Genomic DNA, 14821 nt, shown 5'->3' on the forward strand with positions numbered 1-14821 from the left:
ACTCTGAAAGCTAGACAGGCATGGACAAGCTCTGAGAGGGCACAGATGACAGCCAGGCTACTATGCCCAGCAAAACTAACAATCACAATAGACAAGAGAAAGAAGAGCACTTCATTATTAAAACCAAGTATGAATCTGATAGAAGAGAAAGTGGGGAGCAGGCACTCATCGGCAGAGGAAAAGACTTTCTGAACAGGATACTGATAGTGTGGGCACTAAGATCAATAATTAATAAATGTAATCTTATGAAGCTAAAAAACTTCTGTACAGCAAAGGACATGATAATTCAAGTAAAGTGTCAGCTTATGGAATAAAAAAATCTTTAGCAATTGTACAACTGAAAGAGGGTTAATATCTAAAATATATGAGCTAAAAAACTTGACACCAAGGAAACAAATAACTCAGTTAAAATGGAATATAAAGCTAAGAGGAGAATTCTCAAAAGATGAAACTCAAATGCTGAGAAACCATTCAGAGAATTTTGAAGATCCTTAGTCATTAGGGAAATGCAAATCAAAACTATTTTGAAATTTCATCTTACCCCAGTCAGAATAGTCAAGATCAATAAAACAAAGCATCACATTCTAGTGAAGATTCAGGGAAAGGGGAACATTTATTCATTACTGATGCAAGTACAAACTGGTACAGCATTTATGGAAATCAGTGCAGAGGTTCCTGAAAAAGTTAAATATTGTTCTCCATCAAGTTCCAGCTGTACCACTTTTGAGCATATATCCAAAGGACTCTTCATCCTACAGAGATATGGGCTCACTCACGTGCATTGATTCATTGTAGCCAGAAATTGAAAATAATCTATTGAAGAATGAATAATGAAAAGTTGTACATTTATACAATAGAATATTATTCACCTATTAAGAAGAATGCAATTATGAAATTTGCAGGTAAATGGATAGAGCTAGAAACAATTATTCTGAGTGAGATAACCCAGACCCCCAAAGACAAATACTGTATTTTCTCTTATACATGGTTATGTGTGTTTTAATTAGAATAATGACAGAAGTTAGGTTAGGTCCAAGGAGGAGGAGGGTATCTTCCAAGGAAGGGGAAATAGAATATAGTGTTATAAAGAGATAAAGGACATGCTAGAATTGGAGGGTTAAGGTGAGAGGGGGATGAGAGGTCAGGGTAAAGGAAGAAGTATGAGGAGGAACAATTAACACTAAAGGCAATTTGAAAAGTCATAAGGAAACCTACTACTATAGGAGCTTTCTAAAATATATATGAATATAAGAAAAAAGAGAAATTTATTGAAGTTACCATATAGTGTAGGAAACAATGCCCCCAATTAAACATCGCATGCCACAAAGTAAAATCCTCAGTGCTAGGAATGGGTCACATTTTATTGACCCAATGGGCTAAAGGGTTCCTATAGATCACCCTCACCCCTAGGCATAATAGATGATTTCTAAGTTTATTGGTTACTCCTTACAACCTGATTGTAAAGACTTTTGTTGAATACAACACTCTGTTATTGAAAAATTAAGCTGGTGCCTAACTGAAAGCTTCACTATTACTGGCTAGCATTTATGGTGCACGGTATTCTGCACACTACCAGAGAACAAAAATAATAGTATCACCCAGCTATAATCCTGCAACTGACATCAGTGACCTGCATGAAACATACTAGTAAATAGTGGCACAAATGTTATAGGAGTAACCAACTACATTTTGGTTTTAAGGCCCACTCCATAAGTTGGAGCACATTTCTGATTCTGCTAAAGTGGTCAGGAAGCTTAGAATAGATTTGTCATGTATCTATGGGAAAATCTAATAATACTGTTATGCTAAAGGAATGTAGCTCTAAAATGACCCCTAATGATATACTGCTATACCCATAGATCAGAGTATTGCTCAACTCTCATCAGAGAAATTCCTTTTTGAAATAGATTGGAATTAACACAGAGACTCACACCTGGTCTAGTGTGTGAGTCTTTCATGGCAAAAGTTTCAGAGAGTGAGAAACTTTTGAGCACTCAGTACTAAATGGGATGTCTTCATCAAACCCTTCCCCTCAGGGCTCAGGGATCTACATAGGAGAGGTAAAAAGACTGTAAGAGCCAGAAGTGACTCTATGAAAACAGTGTCTTCCAGACACAACAGGACTGATGCACATATGAATTCACAGAGAGTGTGACAGCATGCTTGGATCTGAACAAGTTCAAACTAGACAAAATTGCAGCATAGAAAAGGGGAAGTGGACACAAGCCCCACCCCCAGTGTAGAAGCCATTTGGAATTGATTCTCCACTGGAGTGTCACTGGGTATATCAATATAGTCCAAGGCACAGCCATGCCCAGGAGTAATTGGCTAATACAAAACAGACTCCATAGTATGTAAGTGTGTGCCATAGTATGTGTGTGTGTGTACATGCACATATTTTGTTTTGTTTTGTTTTGTCTTACTGTTTTTTTGTTTATTTCGATTTTAACTTTTTGGGTTTTTAGGTTTTTTTTAGAGTAGGGAGAGAGTGAATGAGCACACATGAAGTTGAATGGGTAAGGAGGTGGTGAGAACCTGGGAGAAGCTGGGGAAGGGGAAATAATATAATCAAAACATATTGTATGAAAAAAATTGTTTTTGAATAAAGAAATGCTTGAGGGAATAGTGGATGTAACTGTAAGTTGGTTTATTACCCTAAAATTGTAGAAATATTCTAATCTAAAATGACATTAGTTTCTAAAGCAATGAATATACAAGAAATTCAATTGCAGCTTTTCATAAGCATACTTAGGGAGAATCAAGAAAACATTCCAATACTAACGAAGAATCCCATGTTAAGATTTGTTATTGCTACATATTTAGTAATTTGTGATCTTCATTTGATGTTTTTCACTCATGTGACTTGAATGCTGGTTTTGATTCTTTTAATTGAATCTGTAGAAAAAAAATCAAGAGAAGCCACATCCTGTGTGTTCCCTCCCTCCCCCCCCCCCCCCCCCCCCCCCCCGCCCTTTTTTAATTGTCAACATGATACAACCTAGAGTCTACTTGGAAGAGGGAACCTCAGCTGAGGGACTGTCCAGATCAGACTGGCCTGGGGCCATGTGTGAGACACCGCCTTGATTGATGGTTGGTGTAAGGACCTTGCCCTCTGCAGGCAGCATCCATTCCTAGACAGATTGGCCTGCGATGTGTAGCAAAGCTAGCTCAGAGAACAAGCCAGTAAGTAGTGCTGGTCCTTTGTTTCTTCTTCAGTACCTGCTTGAATTCATTTTTTTTCCATTTAAATTTTTATTTTGTGTGAATAAATTTTTTTCCTACATGAAGAGTGTTCTAGACCTCTGGGAACTGAAGTCATGGATGGTTGGACACTGTCATGTGGGTGCTAGGAACTAAACCCCAGTCCTTTGCAAGATCATCCAGTAGTCTTTACCACTGTGTTATTTCTCTAGGTTAATCCATGCCTCCAGCTTGAATTCTTGCTCTGACTCCCCTTAATGATGGATTGTGCCCTGGAAGTATAAACCAAATAGATCCATTTCTCCCTCACTTTGCTTTTGGTAGAGTGTTTTATCACAAGAAAGCAAAGTAGAACACCCTAGAAATACTAAAATGCCTACTAGTTGTTTTTGCATTTTTAGTGGCTCATTAACAAGTTATTTGATACCTTTCTTTCCTCTCAAATAAGTTTTACTACATGCATGATTGTTACAGAATAAACTTGTTATTACCTTAAGTATCAACACTCATTTTATGTAAGATATCTTCTAAACTACTAGATATTATGAGGAACCTGGGCACTCAAGGGACCATGGGAGACACTTTGTTACTAGCTACCTTCATGGAAGCCCTGTGCCTATGTGGACCTAAAGACAGCACAAAACAATCACATACTTTGAATGTTCCTGATAGAGTTTCCTCCAGGCAGAAAAGAAATCAGTCACAAATGGGAGCCTACCTTGTGTTATATTAGTGACAGAGAAATTGGATTAATGTATGTGATTGTATATTTCATTCCTTTAGGTTCACCAATATTATGCTGGTCTTGTAAAGATAGGGACTTTAAGTTAAACTTCTGAAAGTTTAACTGGATCATCTGAATGATGCTGCCTTCCCTAGCCTTGCACACTGGCTACCCACATCAATGCACTGGTGCCTGACCATGACATGAAGCCCTCAGAACAATAGCACATGTGGAACAGAGTTTCTGCTCGATCCAATGAACAGCGTTCATACCTGTGAGCCTGCTCAGGACAGTGCCCAGTTTGGGAAGAATCAAATTGACTTTTGTCCTGTGTCATTGCCAACTTTTCAGCTGCGGCAATTGGACAACCGGAAAGACTGTTCAAAAAAGAAGAGTTGGAAGATGTGAGTGAGCATGACAATGTGGTCTGCCTTGGCACTGGCACACAGCACCCTTGGCACACAGCAAATGTTAAGTCATATTAATAGTTCACTTAGCGTCATTGTCATACAAAAGATCCCGAAGGGTTTGCAAACTGCAGTGTCTACATTTGATCCCTAGCTCCATCTCAGAAATGACAAGTAGTGAATACATTTAAAGAAAATCAAAGTTTTATTTAATGGGGAAATACCAAAATGATTCTGAAACTCAGTATTTTAAATCCAATATGTTCATTCACACACAGAATTGTCTGACAACAGAAATTAGCATGATAAACCCATGATTATCTTACGAACTTTAGCAAAATTTAAGACTAAATTTTATATCTTAGTTAAATTGAAAGCACAAATATGAAATCTTTTGTCAATATTCTTATAAGCCAAACCATAGCTCATACCGACACACCCCACATGTAATATGAAATGTGCACAGAAAAATTTAAAAAAAAATCAGGACTGGAAAGATGACTCTGTGGTTATGAACACTGGCTGCTTTTCCAGAGGACCTGGGTTTGATTCCCAGCACCTACATGACAGTTCATAACTATCAATAACTCTAGTTCTAGGAAAGCCTACACCATCTTCTAGCCTTTGTGGACATTGCACAGATGTGGTGCAGAGATACACATGCAGGAAAAACCACACATACACATTAAAAATACACAGTAAAAATAAAATAAAATTTCACTTAAAATATCCATATGTATATTGCATGTATCTGTATATAAAAACACACACAATGTGCTTTATTTTAGCTTAAATTTTAATAAAAATGCCATATACTCCTTGCACGGTTTACACTCAAAGCTCTGTACTGTACATTGAAACCCATCTAAATGTCTACTGAGTAGGATTTGTGATAACTCATAAGGAACACTGATGCCAGCCTCCAATATCCACGTGTGCTGGTAAGATCTAGGGCAGAAAAGAATATGCCGTGTGTGGCTGTATGGACATGGAGCCTGAGCATCTTTAGATACAAGTGCTTCATTGTTTTAGTTGACCACTAATATAAATTTTCCTGAGATTGAGACTACTTGTTAGCTATTTCAAGATGTAACATTTAATAGTGACATAACAGTTCTTTCAACACATGACCTATTATTTCATTTGTGGAAAGTTTCTTTTGCAGTTTGCAATATAAATGATTGGTAAGTCATCAGAATTACCTTCTGTGAGTGTTGCGGTTGCTGTTCACATGTCCCCTTCCTGTGCATCCTGGGGTGGGACACTTGAGCACATTCTCATGCATGGCAAGAACTAAGCACAAAATATCATGTTAAAGGTAAGAACAATTTACTATACATACATACACAACATATACACACATCATCAAATTTACTTTTCTATTTTACATTCAAATGACTTCAGATAGGTAGTCCACCATGGTTCTTCCTGGGATGAATTTGTACTGAACCAAAGCACCTTATTCCTTCAGAAAGGAAACCCGCAAAGATAGATCATGTCTAAACTGCTCTGACTGCCAAACAGTATTGACATAGATCCCCTCCCCCAAATGGTTCTGCTCACAGTCAATTGAGGAACTGTTCTGTATGCTTCTGGGGCCACACTCATGCTGGGACAGAGTCTGCTGCTTCTCTACCCTGAGAAACTCATCACTCCCACTTTTCCTTCTAAGTACATTTCTCTACGGCAGCAGAGAACTTATTTTTCCACACAACTCTTTCAATACTTTCCCTGTAAGCTGGAGGTCGGTGTATGTAGCCCTTTTTATTTCCTAAGTGGTGTTATTTTGCATCTATCCATCCACCCTCCCCTGCCAGATGACTACTGGGAAGAGTAAGACTAAGTGAAGCCTCAGAAGGCTGGACTGAGAAACTGCTAATGCTACAGTTAGCGTGGGCGAGAAAACTAGTGACTTGCCAAGTCATGACAGCTGGGAATCTTAAAGTGTCCCCACTTTCACCCATGGGGTAGACCAAGAACTGTCCCAATAACCAGATGAGAAATCATGTAACAGCCCAGTGTTCTCAGCTGGTCCTTCCCTTTCCTTCTACAGCCCAGGGCATTGAAGAACTATGGTAGGTATGAAGGAGGAAAGGCTGTTGTTGCCCTGGGGGGCTCAGATGTGACAAGGCATCCTGAGAGAATTCCAAGGAGCATGTGATCTCATGTTGAGGGCAGGTCAGGAGGTCACTGCATCTGAAATTACTATTCCTGAATTTTTCTAATACACTATGTTTTAAAAACAATAGCTAAACTGGGCACAGTAGAGGAAGAGGCAGGCCAGGGCTACATAAGCCAGACCTTATCTCAAAATCAGAAACAAACAAATACACACAAACACCTCACATGGTTACATGGAAATTGCTTAAAGAAACATGGAAATAGGTGATGTTTCCATTCCTAATTCTAACCAGAAGGAGCACAGGACAATCATGTGAGGCTGTCCTGGGTGTATGATGGCATAGGTATGTCCTCAGGATAAGTAATACTCACTTTCCAGAGGAACTCGCACTTTGTGGGGGCACCCGGAAAGACTGCGGTGGTGGGGATAGAGCCCAGTTACGTGCCCTGTGCCATCACAGCCAGGGATGGGGCACTTGGCCTCCCTCCTTTCAGGCCTTGGTGAATCTATAGAGAAATTGAATTGAGACACTCACATGGTGCTTCTTCCTCATCATTCAATAGAGTGGCCTTGCGGTGTCAATCACACTATTCAGTTTTGCCATCATAAACATTCTTCTTACGGTGCCTTTGAATAAAACCCTCAACTAAGACCCATGGAAGCAAAACGCATTTTTAGTTTTCTTGGATTCGTAAGCAAAGGCTGACACAGGGCAAGGGACTGTTAACAACAGAGATGATTTTAAGTTGTCATGTCACATATTATAGTTAACTCTACTACGAAAAAGTCACCATGTGCCAGAAGGTGAACATGCTCCTGAAAAGAAGAAAAGAAAAAAGAAAAGCAAGAAAGGAGAATTTATTTAACCTCAAGCTATCCTCTATTGAGAGAGTTTAGAAAAAGGCAGATTTAAAATTATAAGACAAAGAGCCCACCATACAGGCAGAAGGCCTCTCTGGCTTTGTCCTTGTGGGTCCCTGGCAGCAGGTGAATTTGGGGGTGGACCAGCTACTCACATAAAAGTTGAGCTTGCTTCCTGCAGAGCAGCTGATGGGAATCAATAGGCTATAACCTACACAACCAAGTGAAAAAATACAACAAAGCAAACAAACAAACAAAAAAACCCCAAGATTCTGCATCCTCTGAGGACTATTTCAACAGTATGTGAAGTGACCACACCCCCAAGATTCTGCATCCCGTGAGGACTATCTCAGCAGTATGTGAGGTGACCACAGAGGGAAGCTGTGGTCACTGCTGCAGAGATTCAGAGCTGAGGTGACGGAGAAGCCTTTGGAGGAAAATGTTCTAGTGGGGCATCTGAGGAGAGGGAAATGCAGAAAATGGAGCTTCCCAGACACCAGAGGACTCAGGACCTGTGAGGGTGTGACAGATGCCACAGGATAGGAGCCTGAGATGGGAAAAGTGAAGATAATCTCAGGAGTACTGGTACTCAGGGTGTTGAGGGCAAGAGAGGCTTATAAATGAATAATATAAATGAGTGCAGAATAGCAATGTGGATGAGGTTGGCACTGACATTCTCAGACATATACACATACTTGCATAGGTACACACACTTGCATAGATACACACACACACACACACACACACACACACACACGAACACATGTATATGTATGCACCTGTGCAAACACACACATGTGCATACACATATGCATACACATTCACATCCATGTGCATACATGCACATACACACATGCACACATGTACATTCATATAACACATACACATCCATACATGTATGGCCAAGATGCTAATTAAACTTGACACAGAAATGCAATCTTATGGTCCAGACTGCCCAAAATTGTGCTCAGGATACTGATCAGGAAAAATTGTGTATTCATGTGTATTTGTGTGTGTGTGTGTGTGTGTGTGTGTGTGTGTGTGCGCGCGCGCGCACAGCGCGCGCGCGTGTGTTGGTCAGAAAACTAGAAGTATGTGAGTCCTCAGAGAAAGAAGCAAAACAGCCTTCATAAGGGATATGCAACTCTCAATGTGGACCATCAAGAATACTGAGCAAACTTGAGGCCCCATGGTAACAATTGGTAATCTACAAGACCCTGCTCATAAAGCTGCTGGCTTGGAGTAGGAGGAAAGGGCCTATCATGTGGGGATGGAAAGGCCATACCCTTCTGCTCTAAGGAAACCACCCAGAACAGGCCACTGACATGGAATGTGTCAGAAATCTCCATGGAACTACATTGCATGAGCAGACATGTCCCTATGATACCAAATCACTCCAGTTGTTAGATTACAAGCAGTCCTAGGCAGATGGGGCACAGCAGGCTGTGTGTAATCTAATTACATGAGGGCATGGTTTCAGTAAAGAAGGAGGGGCTGAGGATCCTCCAGGTTGTAGCCAGCACTGACAGTCCAGGACAAGTCAGGATGCTGAAAATTGAGTGCTCAAGTACACAGAGAACAACCAAGGACAGGGATGCCCAGGAAACAGCTTTGTTAAGTAAAGATAAGATTTAACTAAAATGACTGATGTGGGGGGATGCTCCTTTCTGTACTCTGTAAGAGAAAAAGAGTATATTAAGATTGTGATTTGTATGACTTTGTGCATACAAGTTTTACTTAACAGTAGTATAATGCCAAATTTCAAGTCCATTTGGGCACATAAGACCTGTATGCCACTGGTCAAAGTCTTCAATGTTTGATAGAAATTAGCTGAGGGGTTTGACACCATCGCAAAGTGCCACTCACAGAGAGGAGATAAACTACGGTGTCTGTTTTGATGTGCTTCGTCTCTTGGATCTCGTCCACATGACACCACATTTCTAAGCACTGACAGGGCTGGCGGTGAGCACTTACCCTCTTCAGTACACTGTGTATCTGAGTGAAGCCAGAAAGGGTGTTGGAGATAACGGGGCTGGCACCTGCCCAGGTGGGGCCCACTGACAGTCCACCGTGCACCTTTGTCTGCACCTCTCTCCTGGGCCTCCCAAAACAAAGCTGCAGATGAAATGCTCTGGAGGGCAGAACCTGTTTGCATGATAAGAAACCCGAGCACAGGCTCAGGGCAGCTGCTCAGCCTGCCTCTTCTTTCATTTTCTTTGTATAGCACTACACAATGAGCGGACTTCATCCTCCAGTGCTGCTGTGTCCTGGTTTGCCTGGGACAATCCTCCGTCATACCAAGCAGACTTGCCCCATTGTTCCTCTTGCTCCTCTTACTTGACAGGTGCCACAGGATAGGTAGTTACACTGGAGCCTCATCTGCAAATGTTCCGTGGCGAGTTCCACAAACTTACTGTCCCACTAAAGCAATGCCTGGCTTGTGTCATTACTATACTGGAAGTCTGAATCTGACTTGACCCTGGACATAACCCATGTTTCTCTGGGCACCTGTGGACTACTGGGACAGCCACTCACAAACAGTACAGGCTGCGAGTGTGAGAACAGGCTTAGTCCTCCACCAGGGAAGATGTGTCACGCCCCTGATGTTGGAAAAGCAATCTAAGGTCTTCCCCAAGCACATTTCCTCTGACAATTTAAGTTCGATCCAGCTGTCTGTGGGCTTCCATGGGCAAGCTGGGAAAGCTCCATCTTACAAATATATTAACACCTGGTTTACTCATAAGAAGGCTCAGAACATCCTGCCTGGTCTACAAGTGACTTGATGTCTGTCATTTTGAAGCTTGAAAGCAGCTTCATAATCCCACAACAAAGGGTAGAAAGAAAAATTAAATTATAGGCTTGATTTCTCTAATAAAATAAGTTAAAGTCTTCTGAAAATGTCCAATCAAGCACTGTTAAAAGGTAGGTATGGTGGGATTATGAAGAGCTAATTCAATGAGAAAATCAGAAGGGATAAAGGTTTCAGGTGTTAAGACAGTATAGCACCCATAGACTCTAAGCTAACAGTAACCAGAAGAGTAGCTGCAAAGTAAGAAACGGCATATTTTATGATTACAAATTGATTTTTAAATTACATTAAGTTGTCAAATGGCTAATTTAGAAGGAATAGGCACATTTAACATTTTCAAACTCTAAATCAACTTTCCTCCTACAATGAATATAAAAATGAACTTACGTTTATTGTTAAAGATTTGTCTTCCACTGGCATCAGTAACCTTGGTTTGTCTCCGTTCCTTCACCAGGTGGTCCAGGAAAAAGCGGTCCAGCTCCTTGTAGGTATGATGGAAGACAGAACCACGTTCAGCCTGTAGAGCAATAGCCTGCTCCAGCAAACTCAGGTTCCCCTTCGCTTTCTCCATTTCTCCAGGCTCCTCTGAAACTGGGACCAGGCTCTCACCATCTTCAGCCTCTGGGAACGAAGGCTGTGCTTTGACAGCCAAGGGTTCCATGTGGGAGTTCTGTGGCTCTCTACCATCAATATCAGAACCACACCTGTTCTCACAAGGGGTAAATTTGTCACCTTCAGCTTTTATCTCAGAAACCTCCAACAGGTCCTTTTTATTGTATGTCAGCTTGTGTCTGTGGGCTCCGTGAGGGTCAGTGTCTTCTGATGAATTGGAGCCACTGCCCCACCCATTCTCTGCACTGTCAGAGTCACTTTCACTATCACCAGAAGAGCAGAAAGGTGGCTGGGAACTATGGACTTTGTCTCTTCCATCCTCTGAATGAATCATAAAGCATTCATCTGCCTCATCACTCTCTGCTTTTAAAGACTGGATGCCACTGTCATTTAAGTTCTCATTTATGGTCTGCATAGTCACACTTTCTTCAAATTTGCCTAAGTGCATTAGAGATTTAACCATGAGCTCTGGATAACACATGTATTGGTCTTCCTTCTGGAGTGAGTTTTCTTGTGCAGGTGAATGAAGGGTCTCATCCATGGGCTTTACCATGATTCCCTCTACAAAAAAAAGAAAACAGATGTTGGGAAAAAAATATTTAAAGGGCCTGGGTATAGTGGCAGGAGCCTATGATCCCAATACTTAGGAATCAGAGGTAAGAGGCTAGCAAGTTCAAGGGTAGTCTGGACCACAAGTGAGATTCCTACCTCTAAAAAGTAACCAATTAACCAAACAAGAAGTCAAAAGTACTTTAAGGAGCTTGTATAACTATTCATATACATATGACTTTATATACACATGTATATGTATAAATCTGCATGTATATGTACACAGATACTGGTATGCCTACAAAATATGCATAATGTGTAATGTCTATTAATTTTACAAACATTGATGAGAAAAATACAAATGAAATAAGTTAAGTTTAGTGCTTCTGTATCTTTTGCATGTGAAGAGCTAAGTTCTTTTAGGGTACTGTCATGACTGAAGTTGGTACTTCGGCAACACAGCACCACACATGAGGTTCCTGCTGTTACACCCTCTTACATTCCTACATCTTAGCAGCCAGGAGGAACTTGAATGTGCAAGCTACACACTGCAGAAAAATGTTCATCAAATTTCTCTTGATCATGGCAAGTATTTTTAGGGATTATTTGAATTCTATTTGCTGTAGTTTCTCAGAAATAGTCTCAGCTTTTATGTGATGTTAACAAAGATACAAAGACCACTACACAGATTGTGACAGAGGTACTCTGAAGCTCTCAAATCTTTCTGCTCACTTTTTGGTGTCACCTTACAATTCTATATTCACGGAAACATAAATGGGAAAATATCAGGCTTAAATATTTTAAATAGTAATACATTTTCTTGTCTGACATGTGCATGTATTTGTGTTATAAAGTAAAGGAGATGAGGTAGACTTGGTTTGAGGGTGTCAAATATGAGCAATTTGGGTCCTGTGACTAAGAGCAGACCTCCAAACGCCCAGGCCAGTCCAAAGCAGCTGTCAATACCACCCCTTTACTTGTCTTGTTGCATGTATATATGAATGTATGGTATATATGCATGTATGCATGATGTATGTATGGTCAGTTCACCAAAGATACCCCAATGTAAACTGTCCAAATGAGCATATGGATTCTCAGTGCACACCATTTGTGAAATGGATCAAACAGCCCACCATGAGTCTGCTAACATCCACCAGAACAACAACAACAACAACAACAACAAAAAAAAATCAAACAAAAAAAACAACCATTCCTACATTTCAAAGACAGGTGGGGGATGGGAAACACAAAATGATAAGCCCCCTTAAATACTGTCAAAGACACCAAGTGAAGTGCATTCTGTGTTAATAAACATCTTCGGAGGAAAGTACAGCCATCAGCATGAAGCTGTGGGAGAGGATGTCTGTTTGGAAGACAATGTGCAGCTTTTTTTGTCTCATTCAATTTTTTTATAAACATTGTCTCTGACAAGGACACTCAAAAATACATCTCCATCATCTTCCTTTCTGGTAATTATCTCCCTAAATCAACACTGGACTGCCAGGATCAAGTAAATATTGCCATAGTAACTAAAAGCATTTTTGGATGCAGAGAAGAATTCAGTCACAACACTAGCCCCTGTAAATAATGCTGATTATAGGGTGCAGTCTTTTGTTGGGATCTATTCAACACAAACTGAAAAATTTAACATTTCAGTTCCTAGAAAAGAGGCCGGATAAACAAGCACATAACATTGATAGGATGGGCCTATCCTCTCCTGAATCTGTATCAGAGCAACTCCAGCTTTAAATAATATATTAAACATAGTCTAAAATGCAAATGAAGTTTTTCTCAATATCACAGTTGGCTATTAAGAGAAAGTGTAAAGGGTTATGATAATTTTAAAGTATTATGAACTACAGAAAACAAATAAAAAGCGTTTTCAGTGAATATGCTCAATTCATTGAACTATTCTCTCACTCCACTTAACTACCCACATGTGTACAATAATGATTTATAGACATTATACCTCATTATGCATATTTGGGCTGTGTTAGAGTGCTAACAAAAGCTCTAGAAAGCAACAATTACCTCTGTTGCTTAGCTACATAGTTTAAAATATTCCTATTAAGTGCAGATCACCAGAGAGGCGGAGTGACGAACTCACACATGTGCGCGACAATGCACTTCGTTGAGTGACTGCCAACTGCTTACATTTTGGGTCATTTCCAGTTTACATCATTGTTTGGTTCAACTGTGTGTTATATGCTAAAAGAAAATATTTATTAATTGTTCTTCAGAAAGAGAGAAACCCCAAGCCAGGGGTACCCACACTGTCACACACACTGGTTTCTAGGGATAGTCTAAACCACAAATCAACATTCCTTTTTCAGAAAAGCCTTCCCAGATTTCACTGTGGGCATGAGAAAAACCCTAAGTTAGCATTTGACATGACAGATCTGAGACAAGGTGCTGTTTCTCTCAGCCCTGCCACTGGCTCTCTCTTTTCTTTACTCTGCAGTATTATTTTTCTGAAGAGTAGTAAGGTCTGTTGCAGAGGCGTGGAGTTTGAGCTCTGTTGTTAGTGTCTATGCTTGCTGGACAGGCTATTCAGCCCATCAGAGCCCGGAGTTTGCATTTGCACTGTGGGGACAGCAGCCCAGCCTGTGCATTACTGCAGAGATCGCAGGAGCACACAACAGGCACTTCAGTAAATGATGGCTTCCTCCTGCTCCTCAGCTGCTGTTTTCAAAGACTAACATCAGGGGACTAGGGGGCACCTCAACATGAACAACAGGGTTGGCCTACTTTCATCAGTAGAAGTCATTCCTAAGGAACATTGGAGGCCACAGAGAGGAAAGCTCAGCAAGGTGACCGCATAGGCCTTTGAGGACTGCAGCACAGACTGGTATCTGCCCCTCAGAGCTAGAAGCTGGGGCACAATACACAAATATGTGAGGTCTAGAGACTACATATGCCACTGGCTAGGCACCATCTGCTTATATGACTCTAGTCAGCTCTTGCTTTCTGGAGCCTGGGTTTTCATCTTCAGAATGAGGACAGGCCAATGACTAGATGAACCTGCAACCCTTCTTTGGACAATGAATGTGATGTGCCTAGTGTAGTGCCCCATTCTTTATTTCACAATACTACAAAGTGCTTTCCAGTCCATCTCACAGAGGTCTCCCAGGGCTTGCTTAAGACCACACAGCTATTAAGTAGAGGGCTGAGTCCAGACCAAGGGCCATATGGCTTGAGGCTTGTATCCTTGTTTCTGTTACATACTACAAGTATCCCACAGCCTAGAAAGCCTTACTAGCTAAGATGTCTCATGTTACAGAGTCATTCTTAGGAGAAGACACTAAGAATATTAATAGCCAAACACTTTTCCAAATTGAAATCTTTTCCATAATAAATTTATAGTAAGACACTTGAATCTACTTCCAGTTAACTTAGGCTGGAAAGAACAATGATCCTTAAATTATTGGTCAAAATATGCAATTACAAAACCACAAAACTCTCATACAACCCAGACCTTAACTTTGCTAGTATCACAAAGATGGCAAATTGAGAACCCTAGAGTCAATTCCCAGCAG

The 14821-nt window shown here is 40.7% G+C and overlaps 1 protein-coding gene across 19 annotated transcripts in view; it reads right to left on the bottom strand.

The window, feature by feature from the left end:
- St18 (ST18 C2H2C-type zinc finger transcription factor) overlaps nucleotides 1-14821 on the bottom strand; it is a 319839-nt gene that overhangs the window by 48321 nt on the left and 256697 nt on the right. For all 19 annotated transcript variants that reach the window (XM_052718277.1, XM_052718272.1, XM_052718276.1 and 16 more), the window contains 4 exons: nucleotides 10512-11297; nucleotides 6826-6960; nucleotides 5535-5625; nucleotides 4198-4302 (listed from right to left, as the gene is read on the bottom strand). In XM_052718277.1, the coding sequence (XP_052574237.1) occupies nucleotides 4198-4302; nucleotides 5535-5625; nucleotides 6826-6960; nucleotides 10512-11297 (1117 nt within the window). The remainder of the gene's footprint in view (nucleotides 1-4197; nucleotides 4303-5534; nucleotides 5626-6825; nucleotides 6961-10511; nucleotides 11298-14821) is intronic.

Source organism: Peromyscus californicus, unplaced genomic scaffold (assembly GCF_007827085.1).
Source record: "Peromyscus californicus insignis strain IS unplaced genomic scaffold, ASM782708v3 Scaffold_5__1_contigs__length_169319896, whole genome shotgun sequence".
Taxonomy (NCBI): Eukaryota; Metazoa; Chordata; class Mammalia; order Rodentia; family Cricetidae; genus Peromyscus; species Peromyscus californicus.